General features: G+C 38.1%; 1 protein-coding gene across 2 annotated transcripts in view; it reads left to right on the top strand.

The window, feature by feature from the left end:
• Positions 1-23,076, top strand: part of LOC124281826 (muscle LIM protein Mlp84B-like) — a 30,454-nt gene that overhangs the window by 3,625 nt on the left and 3,753 nt on the right. The window contains exons 1-9 of one of the 2 annotated variants that reach the window (XM_046717822.1): positions 1,477-1,987; positions 12,997-13,100; positions 13,793-13,955; positions 16,393-16,538; positions 18,040-18,205; positions 19,038-19,204; positions 19,719-19,884; positions 21,899-22,043; positions 22,745-22,838. In XM_046717822.1, coding sequence (XP_046573778.1) covers positions 13,004-13,100; positions 13,793-13,955; positions 16,393-16,538; positions 18,040-18,205; positions 19,038-19,204; positions 19,719-19,884; positions 21,899-22,043; positions 22,745-22,838 — 1,144 coding nt within the window. In that variant the 5' untranslated portion in view covers positions 1,477-1,987; positions 12,997-13,003. Of the gene's footprint in view, positions 1-1,476; positions 1,988-12,996; positions 13,101-13,792; positions 13,956-16,392; positions 16,539-18,039; positions 18,206-19,037; positions 19,205-19,718; positions 19,885-21,898; positions 22,044-22,744; positions 22,839-23,076 lie in introns of those variants that run through there. The other variant, XM_046717821.1, reaches the window with a different exon arrangement.

Here is a 23,076-nt window from a genome sequence, read left to right as displayed (position 1 = left end):
TTTTACGCCACACTCAGCAATATTCCAGCTATATGGCGGCGGTCTGTAAATAATCGAGTCTGGACCAGATAATCCTGTGATCAATAGCATCAGCATCGATCTACGCAATTGGGATAGGATGACATGTGTCAACCAAGTCAGCGAGTCTGACCACCCGATCCCTTTAGTCGCCTCTTACGACAAGCATGGGTTGCTGAAGACTAATTCTAACCCGGATCTTCACGGGGCCAGGTGAGGCAGAGTTGAAAGTCGACCTCAACAGTATTAATTAAGATCATGCCGGCCTATAACATAGAGTGAGTGAGTATGGTTTTACTCCGTTTTTAGCAATAGATATTAGCCTAGGGGTTAAAGCGTTCGCTTGTCATGCCGAAGACACAGGTTCGATTCCCACCATGGGTACAATATGTGAAGCCTATTTCTGGTATTCTGCGTCTGTCCGAATGAAATCCTGGTTTACTACTCCGGTTTTGATATTGACCCGTGAAGATCTGGGTAGAATTGGTCTTCAGTAACCCATGTTTGTCGTAAGAGGGGACTAACGGGATCGGGTGGTCAGGCTTGCTGACTTGGTTGACACATGTCATCGTATTCCAATTTCGTAGATTGATGCTCATGCTGTTGATCACTGGATTGTCTAGTCCAGACTCGATTATTTACACACCGCCGCCATATAGCTGGGATATTGCTGAGTGCGGCGTTAAACAACAAACAAACAAACCAATATTGATATTTTTTTATCTTTCCATGATTCACAAAGCTGATTCGTATAATAGTCATCTTCTCCGGATTTGAATATTTATATCTGCAGGCCGCTGTGATATTCAGCAGAAACATTACTGACTGACGTAAACAATCATCCGGGCCTGCAGTAAACGTTGCTGGTCCATACACATGTTAGTGTTTCATGCATACTGCGTAATATTCATAATGACTATGCAAGTCACACCCAAGGCCCCTTGCAGTTAGGCAAATATAACCTATACATGCATGACGCTACTGTACCACCACACAAGTCTTTGTATAAAAGGCATTTCTAAATGTCTGTTTGTCAATGAATTCAACGATCACTCCAGGTAATACAGAGTTATTTGATTTACATTTACAACAGATCAAATGCGTATTGTGTTTTAAATAATATTTGTATCCCACAGAAAACAGGTTTGCACCTGCTGTGACTGATTCACATGAAACTTTATTGCCTTCGACATATTTCTGTGCCTGGATACGCTCAATTATGAACGTGTGGGTGTGGTGTAATATAATGTATGCCAAAACATTATTATTACAGGCGTCATCCTGTATTTTAGAATGCACTTTACCGGGCGCAGCCCTCGCTGCTCCCTTTACGATCCTTAGGGTTAGGGTTAGGGTATGTCACCCTTTACGATCCTTAGGGTTAGGGTTAGGGTATGCCACCCTTTACGATCCTTAGGGATATGGGTTAGGGTTAGGGAAACCCAGCGGCGCTAATTAATCTGAAAAAGTGCGCCCGGTAAAGTGCAGTACTCCCGTCAAAACATTTGCTTCTATCGGATAAGTAACACAATTCACCTATTGCTTTGCAGTGCGCAAGCGTGATTTACGGCAAGAACCAGTCTGTCAAATTGCCGTGCACCTGTTGGGATTATGTCCCAATACATATGTAAATCCATAATTCTTAATTAAAGAAAGCATACATCGATCTAGTTATAACCGTTGCAATAATGAAAGACACGTTGATACTGAAAACTGTTTTATCTACCACACAAAGAATGAAGCTTTTCCCAGTCAACTGCTTTCGCAGAGTGCCGTGTGCAAAGTACTTAATCTTCTGGCGAGGTATGAACGCGCGCAGTGCTGTTCCGAAGGTGCACCTGTAATTGTTGACTTGGACGGTTTGCCAGGAAAATCCTAAACGTGTGCTGAATACGGGTAATTCACTACAACCTGCTCAATTCCACAGCTTACGCGGGAAGTACGATTGTCGATAGCCACATCAATACAGGTAAGTGTTGTTGACACGATATCCGTTCGCCTCTTCCGTGTCAAATATTTGAAATAAAGACACCATGATGTATAAATAGTTTCACCTCACATGCTCGTAACACAGTAACAGGCGATGACATGCTTGACTAGTCATGACAGTGGGTGACATGCAATATTTGTGGTACATAGATACCATGGTATGTTGTGGACTTAATTATTAGTAATTTATTAGGAATTTGGTTTTAATTAAATAAATACTTTACACAGAAGACCCAACTGGCATAAAAAATGTGATTGGAATTGTAACGAACCTATTAATCCGTGGAATTGTGTGTAAACGCATTTCATCAGTGCATATTGTGTAATAGCAGCAAATTTATGTTAATCATTTCGTAAGAGACACAACCATCAAAAGTTATTTGTCTAATTATACACATATCTTGTTCAAAGAATATTGTATATCTGTCAGTGTGCACATAGATATGAAGTGAACAGACACTTGCTACTAAGCAAAAATTTCTTCAGTGTCACGTCATTTGTAACAACAATCTATAATATTAACTGTAAATACTTGGAAATATTATGTGCCATTTTTATCCCATGACATATTGAAAAGGTTCCCTGTTCTTACTTGTCATTGGTGGGATCACTAAGGCTTCTTAAGTGTATTGTCAGAGTAAGTGCTGATTTCATTTTTATTACTTGAAAACTTCAAACTAAGAACTCTTGTTAATAGTAAAGTCTGGACCTGAGAAACATGTGATTGATAGTATGAGCAACATCCAACGCCACCAAAGTACGAATCCTCACAGTGAACCAGGTCACTGGGGCAAACTCAACCTATCCTTGCCACGAATGACAACAGGTTGTCTGTAACCAATATTCTAACAATGAGTCCTGTTGGGGTCATTTTCAAAGTAAAATTTTCACGTCCTGTGTTTTTAAAAGTAGTATTCTTGTCATTTTAATTTGTGGCTAAATTTTCCTACAATCGCCAACAGCTGAAGGGATGGTGTAAATCCAGCTAGGGTCCATGCAGGTAGCAAAAGTAATGTAAGTCCCCATGGTTCCTAGTATGGTGATCTACCTTCAGTTGTTGGCGATCTATAGCCCGTTTTTATATTGTATTGTCTTCGTAAATATAATAGTTTTACATGTTCATGCTAGTTTTAGACTCCATCTGTGATACTCTAGTTATTTTACAGTCCTTCGATGACTGATTATTTAGCAACTTTACTTTATTGTTTATGTAAAACATTTCTCGTCACTATATGGCTGAAATATTGCCGAGGTGACGTTAAATTCTAACTCACTCACTCACTCATTTTCACAGGTATTTGGACACATGGCAGGGTTAGGAAATACATTATATTTTCAACTTGTCCTATTAATGCTTAAACTTGTCACCTTATAAAAGTAGTAGTCCACAAAAACCTGTAACTTGTCTAAGTTTTACAGGACCCAATTTTATATGGTCTCCAGTGTATATATTTTCAGAAATCTAACAATAACATTGAACAGATGTTCAAGGCATGTTCAGTAAGAACATGCAAAACATAGCCTATCTGACCCCTCAAAAGAAATGTATTTCTACCTTAGAACTGGTTTTACATTTAATCTGCTTCAAAATGTTCTTTTTGGCACAAAAATGTACTTTATCCCCTTAATCATATGATATATTGTGTGCACAAACAGAGCAGTTCCTTTATACCATCTTGTCACACTTGTGTGGAAGAACATTGTTTCACAATTAGTAGCTTGATGCCTTGGTCAGGTAATATAGGGCTATATCAACTATGTTGTAGTACCAGTAGTACCACACAGACAGTGTCACAGAGTTGTGTACAGGTTATGCACCAGAACTGTATATTTTCTGGAACAGTTCACTGAAATATTTGAATGTTGATACTGTGAAATGGTACTGAGTGTCCAATATGAGGTATATATCATGTGTCTGAAAATTTTTGAATTGAAATTCCGAAATACCTGTCTCACCTTAACAATGTTAAGGTGTGGTCGAGGTGACTTCCTCTTCACCGATAGCTGGACGAATAGATAGGAACAGCATTTAACATGTTTAATACTAAGTTGTTTGTTATTACAGTCTGTTCAATGTGAAAATATCTTTTGAAATAATTACTTTCAAAATGTTGTGCAATATTTTAATTATTCAACCTGTTCAATGAACCAGGAGTTTTATGAGTTATATTCTTGTCAAACATTTTAAAAATGATAATGAAAGTGACCTGTATGATGTCTATGATGTTTATCAACTAACATCACCGACAAGTAGTACATCACATTCTCAGAAGTTATGATGAACATGTGAAGAAAGATCATTCTCTCCCATCCCCAGTTATCTGATAGTGTTATAAAATAAGCCATAAGTTATAACATCCTTTTTATAATGGTCTTAACATTATTGTTTAATGCTGAATCTTTGTGGCATACCTCTAAACCAAACATGCTGGCCTCAACCACCTGACCCCCTTTAATTCTGAAGGTCTGCCATGTCTGCAACACATGTTAATGCTGTTCCCCCAGACTAACACTTTGTTTCTGAATATGTATAATTTTGATAGTAACAAATGTACCTATTTGAATTAAAAAGGAGCTCCAGTGAGACTCGCTTCATTTTGGCCTTAGCATTGCAGGAAGGGCTAGGCAGTAGGGAAATAATGTTGTTCAGGGACTAACAACCATGTCCACAACACATGTTACTGCTGTTCCCCCTACACCAGGACATTTCCTCCCACAAGTCTTATCAAAGTCTTCCCATTCCATTTAGCACATACAGAAAACAGGAATGTCTACTGACTCAGTGGGATAAACCTTTAACTGTGAGTTTGGTGTGCGCTGAGGAATATGTCTTGACCCCTGACCCTCACATCTTTATCTTCTTAAGTTAAGCTAGAAGGTCCTTGTTGACCACAGGCAAGCCTTTGTTTGATCATGGCAGACCTGTCAACATCACTTTGTCAGAGATTCTATTCATGTCAGGGTTTTACTGGACGCGCAAATGTATGTCCAGTACGTACAAATGTAGAAAATGGATGCATAAGAAACATTCACTGCGTCTAGATGGGCGTAAAATATTATTCATTGTAGCCACAACACATCTATGACTTTGCTAAGTGTTTGGTTGTTTCTTTCAGAGCAGTTGCATGCATCATTTCACCCATCAGTCCACATGATCAATGATTCATTAAAACTTTAAAATGTTTAATACTCTGATTTTCATAACATTGATCATAGTGATCTAACATTAACTGATTAACATGTTTTACACCTCTGAGATATATATACACAGGCTCTCTGACCTTTTTGGTGAATGTCGTATTCCAATTGTGTAGATCAATGCTTATGATGTCACTGGATTGTCTGGTCTGGACTTGATTGTTTACAGACTGCCATTATATAACTGGAATATTGCTGATGAGGTGAGGTGAAATTGGGTTTAACGTCGTGCTTGAGAATATTTCGCTCATATGACGACATGCATGCGTGTGGATGTGGATGTGCGGCTGCTTGTACTAGCCCAGACTTAAGCTGGTTTTATAGTGCTAGCCCACTGAGATACCATACCGCAGTGAAGCATGAATACCCCACTCAGACACATTATACTGACTCCAAGCCGACCAGTCCTTGTTGTACCCATTAATGCCGAGCACCAGGCAGGGACCAACAAGTACCATATTTTAACGTCTTTTGGTATGACGCGGTAGGGGATTGAACCCACAACCTTCCGCTCTCCGGTCAAGCGCTCTAACCACTACACCACGGAGGCGGTTGGAATATTGCTGATTGAGGTGTTGAATAACAAACAAACAAATCTTTCCTTTATCAAGAAAATTGGGGAGTCCAACCTTTAACAGGTCAGTATCAAGCCGTGTTAGTATTAAATAGGAAACAAAATGGATCCATGGTGTAGTGTATCTTGAAACAATTCAGGAAAAAATAAACAACTGTGTCAAATGCATTACATACATGCTGCATGTTTCTGCTTTGAAACATTCCATTTGCTAGTACATGCAGCGACAGAAACGTACATGTATCCATGTCAGTGTTGAAGTCATGTTATGTGCCCATCATGTTTATGTTACTATTGTATCAGTCCCTGAAATATCTGAACGTGACTAAACCTACGGAATCATCTGCAAATTCACAACTGCTAAAACAACTCATGGCAAAACCACTTCAGAAATGTTTTGGCTTCTTGGTCAATACTTGCATACAATTTGTTGACAGATGTGAAAGGAAGTTGATAGTGAATCCACAGCTTGTGCGACATTTTTATCATGCAGTCATGGTTGAAATCCTCAGCTGCAAGCTTCATATAGGCACTAAAAAGGTAGAAAATACTATTGAAACCTAAAATGGATCAGATCAATTAAGTTCATATTTTGCTTTACGTTGTTGTACTGTATTTTGGTCTATACTGTAGATCATGTCATTAATGAATAAATAAAGTCTATATATTACACTAAATTACTGCAACAATTTTCATGTTATTCTTGTTATTATCAAGGTTATGTTTTAGCTCTGCAAAGGTGTCTTGTGTTTCACTGAAAACCATTAAGTATAAAACAAATAACATACATTGAAATACCTGTCAATTTATGAAACGATAGGACATGCAAATTCTGGGCCCCGTTCCTCAAGGAGATCGTAGCGCTACGACAGTCATAAGTCTTATGTTAAAGTATGGGCGTTACGACTGTCGTAGCGCTACGATCACTTTGAGGAACGGAGCCCAGGACAATTCTTTATACATCCCTGAATAATCTTAATTCCTAATACATCCCTGTAAAAATACTATAATCAAATTCCTAATACATCCCTGAATAATCTTAATTCCTAATACATCCCTGTATAAATACTATAGTCAAATTCCTAATACATCCCTGTAACAAGACATGTACAATTTATAATTTCATAACTTTTGCCAAGTTTCACCATTTTTATGTAACCATGGGAACACTTAACAGAAGTTATTTTAATAATTTTTACTCTTAGGCTGCCAGGAGGCCAAGGGTTTCCAGATTTGAGCAAAATCAGTTATGGAATTCGAAGAATTTTGCCTCAGATTCCTTCAGTTGAGCTGTAATGAGTTTGTATGGGAACAGGACTCTGCAGGAGCGGTCCACAGCTGACATGTTTAAAACATCCCTTCAGGAAATGCCATAATATCCTGATTAAGTTATCATATCAAGTTTATATGGATAATTCAACTGTACGTCCCAGTGTTCAGCCATAGACTAACGCTTATATTAGTCTCCGAATGGGAATATATGTAATTTTGATAGTAACAAATAAACCCATTTAAATTGAAATTGAGCGCCAGTCAGATGGAAAATCAGAACCTAGACTTGCTTCATTTAGAGCTTGAGTTTTGCAGGGAGGGCTAGGCAGTAGGGAAAATAATGTGGCAGACAGTCCAACCAGGGAGACATGAGTTACAAGGGTGTGATATTACAGAATGTTTTCAGAAAGTCATCTAGGCCTGCCCCAAGATATTTGCAGGGATTTATCCAGGGTTCTAAATTTAGTTTCTTTGCAGGCAAATTGGAAAGAAATAGTTATTATCCCCCGCCGCGCGTTTAGCGCAAAGCGGGGGATATAGTATTAGGCTCCGTCCATCCGCCCGTACCTCCGTACATACGAATTCGAGTATCTTAAGAACCGTTCACTAGATTCTTTTCATATTTGGTACCTAGTTTCATCACAGTATAAGAAAGGTCCAACTCAGGTTTGGTTACCTTGACCTTCATTTCAAGGTCACAAGGGGACTTTAACATTTTACCTGCATGTTAAGCTATATCAAGAACTGTTCACTGGATTTTCTTCATATTCAATACCCAGCTTTATCCAGGGTAGCCGCAGGGCCCAGACGATTTTGGTGACCTTCACTTAATTTTCAAGGTCACAGAGACACTTTGAAGATTTCAGCATATTAACCTACATGTTATGCTTGTCAGCGAGATACTTCAAGAACCATTGACTGGAGTTTCTTCATATTTGATGCCAAGCTTCATCCAGGGAAGGTGCAGGGCCCAGTCAATTTTGGTGACCTTCACTATATTTTCAAGGTCACAGAGACACTTCGAAGATTTCAGCATGTTAACTTGCATGTTAAGATAGTCAGCAAGATATCGCAAAAAAAATATTCAAGGTCAAAGTCAGTCTTTAAAATATGTGTGTGTTTGAACAACTAAAGAACCAGATATCAAGAGAGGTTGATTAGTCATGTTTTTGTTGACATTTAAGTTCATCTTACACTTTCATTACTTTATAAGTTTGATTTGATAATTTGCGGCGGGGGATTATATCACCTTAGTGACAATGCTTGTTTTGTCTTTAATTTGGATTATTCATAGGATCCTATTTTTATGAATTTAAAGGTTAGTGTATTGTTACATCACAACTTCTTCCTGTTTTTTTGTCTTTTATCAGTGGAATACAGGCCATTTCTCCCAAGCCATAACATCAGCTTTTAGCTGTGTAAAATAACATAAATTGAGAAACAGCTAGGGCTTGCTAAAGGATTGATAATCATAAACATCATTGATTGGAAATATTATTAATGATTATTGATGTGAACTTTGTGTCATTGATAATAATGTGCATAAACTAAACTAAACTGTGATGAAATAAAGTGTTACTTTACTGCCACAATACACAAACACTCACTCATCATGAGACTTTAGTTGTTACTGGGAATCCTTGTATATAAGCCCTGGGCTTAATTTCAAATTTGACCCATTTCATCTGAGAAACATTTTTTCTGAAACTTTGTTCTTTTTAACTTTTAATGGAACGAATCTTTTTCCATGAACATAACATCTGAGAAACATAAGTATTATAATGTGAGAGAACTCTTTTAAAATTCAAATTGCTGCGTTGAAATCAGGGTTTCGGTCATTGATCTGCCTTTGGAAACAAAGAGTTCAATATTTTTGGGGACTTCCCCATTTTGGAACATTCACAAGATGTTTTAAGATCACCATAACTTAGAGACTGTGACCCATGACCACGGTCAATCTGTTCTTATCGTGTCCAGTAGTGAGCCCATCTCAGTAGTGAGATCGCTCTAAAAGTAATTTAAAATTTAAGCCCATTGGTTTAAATTAAAAAATCAAAACTCGTTATAAAAATAAGGACGATTCCCGGTAGTTTAACGTTTTTGCACTGTATACAATGTTAAAATGCCTTGGAATTCAGCAAAATAAGAAGTTGAAATAAATGCATGACAAAATGATGATTTTGTCACAAATTGTTGATCATGTTGAAAGGACACTTGTTTCATGTAGTTTAGAACCTGAAATAAATTCCTATGAACTGATCTGAAAATCAAACATTGCTTCCATCATGTAAGTCCCCTTTCTACGTGTCTGGCATGTTTATCAGGGTTATCTCATAAGTTTCTAAAATATTTCATTACCATGGTAACAAAAAGATAACTGATCTTGCTAATGAGAAATATGCCAACTAATGATTGAAACTAATGTGGTGATAGCAACAGTTACCATGGTAACAGGATATGGGAAAAGTCAGGGAATTATCTAGGATCCAGAATAACAGTAAAATATCAGTCTTCGTGTCCAGATGCAATTATCTTTTGGATGGTTCAAAGTGCTGTTCCACATTCAAAATATTCTATTCTTTTCCTTTAAAAGATTTACCCCCCATAAGTTCAGAGGTGATATAACAATTCCTTTTTATATTGCATTCATCATGTTCATATAGAATTTAAGACAAGAAAATTATTATGTGAAAACTTAACATAACATAAATACACATGGTAAAATCTCTTGTTGGTCCTAGAGCTGTGTATGGTGGCCTAAGTGGTGAGATGATATATTCCGATACTAGTTTAATGTGGCGCGTCGATATATCATGAAAGTATTGGCAAGGAACCTGCAAGACAATTATCATCACGATTCAATGGTGGCGATATGATACATATCCCGATACTTTACAATTTTTAAAAACAGAACAGATATGATAGATAAGGTGACTGAAACTTTATTTTGTTATACAGCAGAATGTGTGTTACATTCACACACACTTAAAAAGCTGTTCCATCTAATAAAGTTTCAGCATTTAATGCTGAAGAAAGTACAGCCAAACATATTCAGTATACTTTGATCTAACAGATATAAGTTTGAAACTGAAATTTCCCTTGGGAAGTTGTTTCTGCACCAATGCTTTCACAAACAATTCAATGTAACTTATATCAGAATTTAGAATCACTGAAAAAAACTCTTAAGTATGCTTTCAAAATTTAATGTTCACTTTTTTAACAAAGCTAAGATATCGTTCATAGTTGTAAATAAATAGTGTTATTTGTTAAGCAACTAAAACATATTTCAAATACTTGAAGACAAGAATTCTACAGTTCATAGAGTTTGAAAAATGTTCACACTCTTTCACTTATACACCAACTCCTTTGTTCATGTAACAAAGATAACAGACACAAACAAATTCCTATAAGGCTCAATTTGTTTTTAAAATTCGAAGGATTTCAAAGAGACTCCATTCCTATTCCTAATGCTTTAATACTTACAACTTCAAGCAGTATATAAGTAGTATAGGGATATATCGGCGATACATCGATGTATCATTGGCCCTCGTGATATAAATATCCTGATATATTGCCTAAATGTGTTTTGTATTGATACACTCGTATCGCAAACATCGATACTATCGATGAGTCGTTACACCACTAGTTGGCCCTGTTACTTATGAAGTACAAGTGATCTTTCACCATCTTAGCATTAGTACAGCTATGTACTGTAAAGACATGACAAGCCCTCTCTGCAGTGTTAAAGCCCCAAATGAAGCAAGTCTAGATTTCCTCAGGTTCTCTGGTCTCTCTGGGTCTCATTTTCAATTTAAATGGGTTCATTTGTTACAATCAAAATTATATATATTCAGGTTATAATATTATATATAGTCTAGTACCAGTATAGTTTCCAAATTTTGCTAGCCAGTCGGGGAAGCTATGCCTGAAAGTTCCTAGCCCACAAAATAATTCACGAGCCCGAAATTTGAATGTAGAAACTAAGAAACAGATTACAAAAATAGCTGAGAATAAGATATTGTCAGCATGACACAGGTTTCATCATGATTAAGCTCCTAATATTATGAACATTATTATCAGGCCATAATCTTTCATGATATAAGTGTATAATAACTTAACACGTCTGAGAGAGTGATATATTTACAAAATGACCCCATGAAAAGTCACTAGCCAGTCAGGCCAATGACTATGCAGAGCTCCAGATAAGATTTGTCTTATGTGAGTACTGTACCCACTCTATTTTTTTGGAGTGGGTATTATGAATGTTGAGTGGGTATTTAATTTTCCATTACCCACTGCTTTCAAATATGTGGGTATTTCAGTGATTTTACTCACCTAACTTTATGTCATTGAGTTTGATTACTAAGCAGGTATGTACTGCCTTATGTCATACCTAAGCAAGACCAACTTAAATATTATGGAAATGATTTCATAAATAAATCATTCATTTACAATCAAGTCGACCATGCTCGCATGTTCATAATGTCTGTAACTTAAACAACAGTTCAAAATATCACTGAAATGTGTCACCATCATCGTAACCATTGTTAATTTAAGCTGCTGAGTGACCAAACGTAAATTAAATCATCTTGACAAAATAATAAAAACAAAGTGAGTATCGCTCAGCCTCACGACGGATTTCAGATTTATTGCTCTGGCACTTTACATGATTCCTTGTGTTATCAGTTAGGTAAATATGAGAAGTTATAGTCCGTGTATGGTGAGTTGGTGTGACTGCTGGATTTTGGCACTTTAGCAGGCCGAGGGATGTATTCACCGAACAGTCTGCCCTTTCGTCTTCGTTTCCTCAGCCAGTGACGGATAGAGGAATGAGGGTCAAATGAACTCAGAGGTGGCCTAGCATACTTATTTTGAGGAGGACATCCAATATTTTGGAACCAAGAAGAGCCCTTAACCTTAGTCTTCAGACGGTTTTGATAACAACAATGGAATTCGTGAGACGAGCGATTTGATGGACGATATTTTTAACCAGACCAATGAGCGATCGCGTGGCAAAATCTGTAAGCTGCATTCGCGAGATTGCTCTTAGAAAGTGCTAACATAACCTGTCAACACGAACGATAGCAATTCATGTCTTTTGCATTACGCACGCGATTTTTTTAAAATATATTACGTATTCATATGTTTAAACCTTTTGCGTATCTAACATTTTTCAATGCGTAATTGGTATGCTACAATTATTTTTCAATATGTATTTGGACATTTTGTATGCATATTTTACCCAGATACGCAGATTATCTGTGCCTCTGACTATGGAAATTTACTGGCCCTGATAAAATATAATGAAATGGAGCCCTGATAAAATATAATGAAACGGAGCCCTGATAAAATATAATGAAATGGAACCCAGAGACTTTCTTCATTTTCAGAAACTAAACAAATCTGCAGAGGGATAATTTCTTGGAATTTCACAACACTTGCAAAGATTCTTATCACCCATTACTGACCTAATGCTGAAAGTGTGTGTCACAGGAATATATTGCCCCCAACACCTCCCCTTCCATCAGAGGTGTCGATTGGAAATAACCCATTTCCCAACGTCCCAGTCTAGTGTTTTTTTCTGTCGGGTAAGCAAATTTGTATATCACACTGTACCAGTGTCCAGTTGACTTTCCAATGTTAATTATGTTGTTTATTTAAAAAATCAACAAGAAAATCGGCCGATACAGTGGAAAAATTATCATGGCAAGTGATTTTACATGTGCCTCTGTACCGGAGTACACTAGCAATTTTAAAGTTATTCCACCCCTGGGTGTGGGCAGTTTGGGGAGCAGTACATATCAAGTGTCTCCAGACCATGAAATTGTGGAAATCTAGACTTGCCACATATTCTTGACTTGAATGGGCTATCTTGGATAAATTTGTTTCAGGGTCTGTATGACACACTATGACTTATTACGATAACATTGATGGCTTGTTTGCAGATTCAAGATGGCCCAGAAGTGCCCTGTATGCAGCAAGTCTGTGTACTTTGCAGAGGAGCTGAAAGCAATTGGGAAGACATTCCATAAACTGTGTTTGAAATGCAGTAAGTAAATTAGAGAGATGTTAATCTTTTGTAGGCAGTCATACACATTCACTCAAGAGTGATGATTGAACATAGTGTAGATAGCATTGGCAATGAAATGCTGTGCAGAGGCAATCCAATGGTCATTTTGATACAGGTTTTTAAATCTTTTTGCCGTGATTAATATTCTTTTGTTACAAAACATGATATTATAGTCTTGTGGATATTTCTGAAAGCCATGGCATCTACACCTAAAAGGTGTACTATCAAGGGTGTGTTTGATTTCTTATTGGCTTTTCATTTGTACAAACTGAAATATCAAAATGGAGGTTGATACGAAACAAAGCCAAATCATTTTAGAAAGCTGACATCTGATTGGCTCATTATTTTTAGTGATGGTCAAATTTTGTTCAGGGTTCACTTGGCCAAAGCTCTGTAGAGAGATCCTCATATGTTCACTAGGCTATTTATCAAACTGGAGTAGCATCATGTTGATGGTAAGGAGACTGAATGGGGATATATTCCTTTCCCTGTGTCAGTGTATATTTGTGCTGCATTTTGTATTTGTGATATTCACTTTGGGTAATGCTACCATGATGTCAAATGATTCTTGCTGTGAATGGGTAAAATACCGGTAAACCTTTTCACCATGTTCACCTTGACAGAGAATCCAAGAATTACATTTGTTAGAAATTTTTCCGTGACTGTTTCAGGCCAGTGCAACAAACTACTGGACAGTACGTCAGTGAATGACCATGACGGCAGCTTGTTCTGTCGATCCTGCTACAGCAAGAACTTTGGTCCAAAGGGGTATGGCTTTGCTGCCGGGGGAGCAGGACTGTCTTCAGATTACGGAAAGAGCAGTCAAGCTCGGAGGTAAACTTGACCTTGAAAATAATAATGATAAATATAGTTGCGGGCAACGATGAGGTCTCCTTGGCTTTACTTTCTACCTATCTATTGTATCTGAGGGCTAGATATCATCGTCCAAAACGGAGCCAGAACACATGTTTTGACAGGCGAGCGGATCTTCCAAATACAGCCGGGGTCACGGGGGTCATGGACCTTTTAAGTAGTTCCCGGAGAAGAAATAGTTCCCTCTTTAAAAGGCTGTATCTCAGTTGATCTTGGGTCTACGTTCAAAACAATTAGTGTTCTGGAATCACCAGGACATCATCTACCATACTGGCACTTTTTGTGCAGAATTTGCACATTTTGGGAGCAAACTACTCAGAAAAACTGAAAACAAAAATAACTGCCAAACGGTACGTTTTAGCGACTTGACCCAGGCGACAGGCAAAATTGTTGGGTATTCGATTGTGCATCTGTACAAGAAATTTGGAAGTGTCGGAACAATTAGTTCTTGAGATATTTTCTGTCAAACGTTGAAATTTTCGAATTAATTTTGAATTATCGCCCCTTTGCTATTGGGCCAAGAGCCTAGAGATTTTTAAGGGGAATATCTACACCTCGGTGCGCATCTGTGTAAGTGATTCGGAGCATTGGTTTAGGAGTTAGGTTTGGTACAAAAATCGGCGGAATAATAAATAATAATAATAATCCGAACGATTACAATAGGTCTCCTGCCTAGAGGCAAGGAGCCCTAATAATTGACCACTTGTATAGCCCTGAACTCCAAGACACAGGGACATGCTCTAAGCACATAGAACATGACGGACATTATTACTCCGGATAACCCAAGCTGCGTGCGAGCCGCAACAAGGGTAATGGTCATATGACTTATCCCACCAGGTACTCATTTTCTGCTGGGTGAAGAGAGGAAATTTTGAACAAACTCACTTACCTGAGGTGTAACCACATAGGTGCTTCGTTGTGGGGCAGGACAGAATTCCTAGAAACTCAAGAGCCTAGCTGTCAAACATGGTCACTCATCCAAGGACTCTCTGTGACCAACCTGGCTTTGGGAAATTACTGTATTTCATAGAACAATTTTGCCTAGTTGTGAGATCACTTGATGCACATGATAGAAGACTTATTTAATACAGGCAATTTACACTAGCTAAACTGATGCAATGCATGGAAATTGTTGCTAACATTGGGTGCAAGCTGACAGTAAAGGTTACCTGTCCTGGCAATATTTTACTTGCATTGGTGTAGCCTGGATATAGCGAAATCAATTCCAGGGTTCGAATTCCCAGGCTGTACACATATTTCGGCCACTACACACATATAGATAGAATCAATATCGATAAATTTCATGACTTCACACTGTCATTAACACCTGTGAAGATCCAGGTTAGAATTAGTCTTCAGTAACCTATGCTCGTCGTAAGAGGCAACTAACGGGATCAGGTGGTTAGGCTGATTACCGCCTCATTTTCCATTGACTGCTAGTTTACAGTAACATCGGTAAAAATGTGTGAATTTAAATGGCTTCCGTATTTTACCCCATTCCATGTGCTGCACAACTTCTGCTTACCTCGTTCATGAGGGTCCGTATAACCTTAGTGTTGATTATATATATTTTACATAAAAACTGTGATTAAAATTACACAATGCTAGGTTATATTTCTTTGGGTTAAATAATAGTACCTGTATTATATTTTACTGACGACTGCGTCAGAATTCGTCCCGTTATATTATTGTGCATGTTTGAACTTGTTCACTGCTGATTGCCATTTCCGGCTCAAATACACATGGTAATCTTAATCTTAATTAATTTATAGAGCAAAAACTGTAATTAAACTTACACAATGCTAGGATATATTTCTTTGGGTTAAATAATAGTATTCTGTATTACATTTTACTGATGACTGCATCAGAATTCGTCCCGTTATATTATTGTGCATGTTTTAACTTGATCGCCGGGAAACGTGCACAGCTGATTGCTATTTCCGGCTCAGATACACATGGTAATCTTAATCCCTGCAAATAATACAATGCCCACCAAAAACAACTTAGAACTTAAAAGGTAAATAATCTTGTCTAGTGATGTTTAATTGCAAATTTGACGTCTCTACTGACAATGTCGTCTTCTGTTGTTTGTTCACGCGGAGTGATACGATGTTGTTTTCTTACCCCTGGAAAAAAGTTTGACGAAAGCGTAACCCATGGATAAGACAACCACCTTCTACAGACTGCTTTTAATGGTCCTCAAAATTTAGCATATAGACGGTCATATACGGTAATAATGTAGTGAATATAATTGTTTTAAAAAAACTCATTTGGACTTTGTACATAAAATGTGTATGAATGCAGACTTGGTCTTGTCGCGATATGCAGATGTGACATAAAACTAAACTTAACATAACTCAGCTGTTTATCAGCCTGAACCAGTTCCTTTAATGTCTAGTGTTGGTGGGTCTGCTGCATCAACTAATGGGGGCCGGCCCAGGTTTGGTGCAACTGACCAGTGTCCCCGATGTAAGCAAGCAGTTTACTTCGCTGAAGAGGCAAGAGCACTGGGGAAGAAGTTCCACAAGAAATGTCTCGTCTGCAGTAAGTAGTACTTGAACAACACAAATATTGGTGGATATCAAATATATCAACATGAGTGTTTAAAAGTATAAACATGATCAAACTTCTGAAGCTTGCCGCAGACTTTTAAGACTTAATCAGCAAAGGACTGGCAGTTGACACAGATCTTAGGAATCGGTAATCATTACCTAGATATTAACATATAAATATCTGAGAAGGCACTTTCATTGACAATGAAAAGTAGTGTAGTGTTTTCAGCTTGGAAAACATGACCGGCAGATTGCATTCTGTCTAGAACATAAGTCTGTTATGGTAATTTTAACTATATTTCATCTCAGTAGGTTTTATAAGATACCCATATCATTATTCATATTGATAATTGTAAATAATATTCCCATTTTTATGATGTTTCATTATCAATCTTTTTAGTCAGGCTATCCAGTGTCTTGAATGCAAGAGGAACAGCTAACCAGCTTTGTTGGCAGAGAGATATTATATTATTGTGATGCCTTGGTAACTGATGATGTAACAATGGCCTGCAAAGCATTGTGATACAATTTAATGCAATCATTATCTGAGGATATTGTTTGATCTCATCAAAGTGATGTCATCTGATAACTACTATTGGATGATTAACTTTGTTGTGATATGATAATTATCCTGTCAGTTAAGTCATGATTTGATACAGAATTCTATGCATGAAAACCTGTTTATTAATGTAAGGAAACATTTGTCATAAAAAGAAATGAATAATAGCCCATTTAATCATGTAACTTATCCAATGTCATGTTATTGTACATTGTCCTGTTCCAGCGGTTAAACAATCTGTTTATGCTCAGTAGGACATAGGATGCATGTCTGTTGATTGGTGTGTTTTATGCAATTATGGGAGTCACTGTCTTAAAAACATTTTATATCACTTGGACAGCGACTTCTATTAAGGAATATAGACATCTTGATTTACAATATTTCTCCCTAGATTAGCACCTTTCGTTGACTGAAAATCACCAATCAACCACTTGTTGAGTTTTGCACCAGAACACAGAAGATATTATGAAGCTATTCCTTAGTATCTGTTCCAGTGTGTGGGGTAGCCTAGTGGTTAAAGCGTTGGCTCGCCACACCGACAGCCCAAGTTTGATTCCAATGTGTGAAGCCCATTTCTGGTGTCACCCCTGCCATGATGTTGCTGGAATATTGCTGGAATATTGCTAAGAGAGGCTTAAAACCATACTCACTCACTATAATAATAAATGTGAATTTATAACGCTCCTTTTTCAAGTACAAGGCATATGCTCAAAGTGCTAACACAGTAGATGGATAAAATGCATATATACAATGAGGGATTTGTTTCTAGTCAAAATACAATGAAAACAGATGAGTCTTGAGCAGATGTTTGAAGGAATTCAAGTCAACTACTGAATTGAAGGTCATAGGGAGAGAGTTCCAAATTAGAGGGGCAGAACAAGCAAAGGATTTCCTTCCAAAAGTTTGCAGTTTGAAACGTTTGTGTTTGTTGCAGACACCTGCAATAAGTCCTTGGACAGCACCACTCTGACCAACCATGAAGATGAAATATACTGCAAGTCGTGTTATGGGAAAAAATTTGGTCCTCGGGGATATGGCTTTGCAGGAGGAAGTTCCGGCCTCAGTATGGATACTGGCAAAATAGGGGAGGTAACCAAGGAGTAAGTTTGATTGTTAATTAGTACCAGTTGGTACAACATGTGATGTGTAGATAAGTAGCTCTCTTACAGGTCATCTTCGTCATACCCCAATGTCAGGCCATGGCTGCTGGGAACTAATTTACATAAGTTCATTCAGAACTGACTTTCTAATCATTAAATTAAAATAATTTCAAACTTTAAGAAAACCTTCACTGTCTTTTGTCTAAAACATAAGTGACATTTTGTATAAACTGGAAAGAAAACTAAGTGGTTATCTTGGAATTATTTCCAAAGAATAGACATTGTAAGCATTTATCATTGCAGATATGACAGTATAAACTATGTATTGGATACAGTGAAAGTAAAGATACAGGCTAGACTAACTGTGAAGATTATAAGCTGTGCTTGACATAATAGAGTATGACTTCAGTATATCATTTAAAATGTGGTCATTTAAGGCACAGTAATGGTGTGGTCGCTAGATATGTTGTGCTGATTCTTGCTGTAGTGGGGGTGGTGGGGTAGCCTAGTGCTTAAAGCGTTCGCTCATCATGCCGAAGACCCGGGTGCAAGTCCCACTCATGGGTACAATGTGTTAAGCCCATTTCTGGTGTCCCCAATCGTGGTATTGCTGGAATATTGCTAAAAGTGGAGTAAAACTAAACTCACTCACTCACTCTCGGTGTAGTAGGATAGAAACAAAAGTAATAATAACAGCAACATTTTCAGAAATTCTGACAGTGCCATGTAAGGTTAATGGGTGGAGGCTAACAGACTTACATGTACTGTTTATGTGTATATTACTTTGAGATTGTAGACAATGTTCCTATCCTGTAGTTTTCTCTCATTTCAGTAATGTCTCCTCCTTAGCAAAAGCCCAAGCTGTCTCCATGGCAACAAATGGTGATGGTCCAAAGATTGGTGGTGCTGATGCCTGTCCTCGCTGTAACAAACCAGTGTATTTTGCGGAGGAGAAGCGTGCACTGGGAAAGAAGTATCACAAGCTCTGCTTGTGTTGTAGTAAGTTGACAGGAGTCTAGACATAGTAGATATGTGTGGGTTTAAGGCAACATTCAGCTATTCTTTATGGTTTTTGTGGGTTATGGCCATTTAATGGAATTTTTAAATGATTTTTTTGTACCATGTTTATATCTTATGTGTTACTCTCACACTCGCTTAATCAGTCACACGCTTATATTACTCACACATGCGAACCCATAAGGATTACATCACTCTCTCACACCATCCATCACTGAAGACATTGTTGAGGTCAGTTCACTCACACACTGTCAAGGGGGCGGTGGGGTAGTCTAGTGGTTAAAGCGTTGGCTCATCAGGCCAAAGCCCGGGTTCGATTCCCCACATTGGTACAATATGTGAAGCCCATTTCTGGTGTCCTCTGCCATGATATTATTGGAATATTGCTAAAAGCACCGTAGAACCAATACTCACTCACACTATCAAGCATCAGGTAAACAGGTGCCAACATCATTAATGTCTTAACATCATCCATGATGACTGTGTTCCATTTCAGCGGAGTGTAAGAAGCAGTTGGACAGCACCACCCTCACCAACCATGATGACCACATCTACTGCAAGTCCTGCTATGGCCGACTGTTTGGTCCCCGGGGCTACGGGTTCGCCCAGGGTGGGGCAGGGTTGTCCATGGACACTGGGAAGTCTGGTGAGGTCAGCCGAGAGTAAGTAGTACAGCTTTCCATACAGACTTATCATTCAGTTGGACCTTTTCATATTCTTAGATGACTTGAGATTTTCATTGATAAAGAAATATGTTTAAGTCAGCCCCTCAAAGATCATCTTTAGTTGCAATATATTGCATTGCTGTGTTAAAACGCCTCTAAAATAATAATTATCCCCCGCCGCGCGTTTAGCGCAAAGCGGGGGATATAGTATTAGGCTCTGTCCGTACGAATTGGAATATCTTAAGAACCGTTCACTAGATTCTTTTCATATTTGGTACCTAGTTTCATCACAGTATAAGAAAGGTCCAAGTCAGGTTTGGTGACCTTGACCTTCATTTCAAGGTCACAAGGGGACTTCAACATTTTACCTGCATGTTAAGCTATATCAAGAACTGTTAACTGGATTTTCTTCATATTTAACACCAAGTTTTAACTAGGGAAGGCGCAGGGCCCAGTCAATTTTGGTGACTTTCACTTAATCTTCAAGGTCACAGAGACACTTTGAAGATTTCAGCATATTAACCTACATGTTATGCTTGTCAGCTAGATACTTCTAGACCCATTCACTGGAGTTTCTTCATATTTGATAACAAGCTTCATCCAGGGAATGCGCAGGGCCCAGTCGATTTTGGTGACCTTCACTTAATTTTCAAGGTCACAGAGACACTTTGAAGATTTCAGCATGTTAAATTGCATGTTAAGATAGTCAGCAAGATGTTGCAAAAAATATTCACTGGATTTTCTTCATATTTGACACCAAGCTTCATCTAGGGAAGACCCAGGGCCAGTCAATTTTGGTGACCTTCACATAATTTTTAGGGTCATGACGACACTTTGAAGATTTCAGCATGTTAACCTGAATTGTCAGCAAGATATTTTAAGAACGGTTCACTGGATTTTCTTCATAGACTTTTAAGACTTCTCTTGAATGTTTTTCAATAAGCAATTTCTTTAGTACTAGTTTTGCATATTTCATACACTATGACATTCATGTCAAGGTCAAAGTCAGTCTTGAAAATATGTGTGTGTTTGAACAACTAAAGAGCCAGATATCAAGAGAGGTTGATTAGTCATGTTTTTGTCGACATTTAACTTCAACTTAAACTTTCATTACTTTATAAGTTTGATTTGATAATTTGCGGCGGGGGATTATGTCACCTTAGAGACAATGCTTGTTTTAGAAATTCAATTTTTATGTGTAATGACAATATTTTCCCAATGTGCTTGACCATGTCACTAGAATCTTAAATCCATGGTGCACGCTCAAGCTCAGTTTGGTTACATGTCAGACCTGTGATCAGTCTAAGTAAACTTGGGCTCAGTATTATTCGTTACACTGCTATACTGAGTCTAACAAAACTCTTGTGGAAGGTCGCGTCAGATAACCTTTTCAAATGACCAATCAGAACACAGCTTACCAAATCACAAAAGTTGACATTCGCCCATACCTATTGAACTTTTACCTCCAAAACGTTTGTACTAAACGATTTTTCTGTACGATCGGTTCCTAGTGAGGCACGTCACAGCAGTGAGTAAACAGTCGCTGAAAATAGCATTTTGTCAGTATTCAAGCATGTCAGCTTGCTGAATTATTAGCTAATGATAGCCATGTCACCAGAAACCCCAAAGCGTATATACTGCAGGGCAAATATCTGTGTTTTATGCAATTTTCATTTGTTGGGAGATCAGTGTTGGGGAACGGGGAAGAGAAAATCCATTTTGTAAGTCCCGCCGAACCCTAAATAGTAGCTGCTGTCTGATTGGTTAAATCTGTTTGGCCGTCTCGCGTTTGATTGGACGGTCAAAGGTCGCTCAAAGGTTACCTGACGCAATCTTCCACAAGGTTTTGTTAGACTCAGTATAGCAGTGTAACGAATAATATTGAGTCTAAGTTTACTTACACTGGACCTGTGGTCCATCACAGTATATTTGGTGTGGTTGCTGTCTGTATTATGCTTTATGTTTGCTTTGGAGATAGTCCTGTACTGAGCCAGTACTTTTCTTCCACCAGCAATGTGTCATCCTATGGCAAGGCACAGGTGATGATGGACAACAAGGGAGATAATGCTGGTGGCAGGAAGTTCGGTGGAGCTGATTCCTGTCCCCGATGCGGGAAAACTGTTTACTTTGCTGAGAAAGTAGTTGGAGGAGGCCGGGTAGGATGCTTGTTTAACCTTTTGACATGTCTGCCAAGATGTTGAGATTGGGTGCTTGTTGTGTTATCTATCAGCCTGCCAATTTGCCTAACATACATGTGTTCACTGTTGACAAAATATATTACAATTGGTAAAAGTGAATTATGATGTTGGCAAATCATTTGTACAATGGACATGCGATTTATGATTTGGAAATGAATGATAAATTGTACTCCTGTAAAGATACAGGTTTGTAGTGATCTTCAGCAACTCATGCTTGTCGCAAGAGGCGTCTGAGGAAATTAGGTAGTTGGACTAGCAGACTTGGTTGTCGGGTCATCATTTAAAAATTGCATGGATCGATGCTCATAACATGAATCATGGGTTGTCTTGTCCTTGATTATTTGCAGACCACTCATTTACCTGGAATTTTGCATAAGACAAGAAACAAACAATTTACTATGGAGGTATATGTGTATGTTATTATTGTGGTACATTGTCAGGGGTGGTGGGGTAGCCTAGTGGTTAAGGCGTTCGCTCATTATGCGGAAGACCCAGGTTTGATTCTTCACATGGGTACAATGTGTGAAGCCCATTTCTGGTGTCCCCTGATATGATATTGCTGGAATATTGCTAAAAGTGGCGTAAAACTAAATTCACTCACTCACTGGTACATTGTCTAATTTGCAAATAGTGACATTCCAACAATCTTGCTGTTTCAGTCGTGGCATAAGATGTGTTTCCGCTGCGAGGATTGTAACAAGGCCTTGGAGTCCACCACACTTTGTGAGGCTGGAGACAAGATTGTCTGTAAATGTGAGTTGAAACACCAAATCAAACCCCTTCTCCACCAGAGAAAGTTGTTCATTGATGTTTATGACAACCCATCCCCTACCCCCACTCATATTTTTCATCAGTGTATCACCTCTATACTATTTACCAATCTATTTGACCAGGGTGACCACCCTGTTGTTCACTGGTCTGTATGACCTCCATACTATTTGCACATCTATATGATCTGCATACTATTTACCAATCTATGTGACCATGGTGA

The sequence above is a fragment of the Haliotis rubra genome, unplaced genomic scaffold, assembly GCF_003918875.1.
Source record: "Haliotis rubra isolate DU_JTF1 unplaced genomic scaffold, ASM391887v1 Scf29, whole genome shotgun sequence".
NCBI lineage: Eukaryota > Metazoa > Mollusca > Gastropoda > Lepetellida > Haliotidae > Haliotis > Haliotis rubra.
The sequence above is the reverse complement of the archived record's forward strand: the minus strand, read 5'-3'. Positions and strand labels throughout refer to the sequence as shown.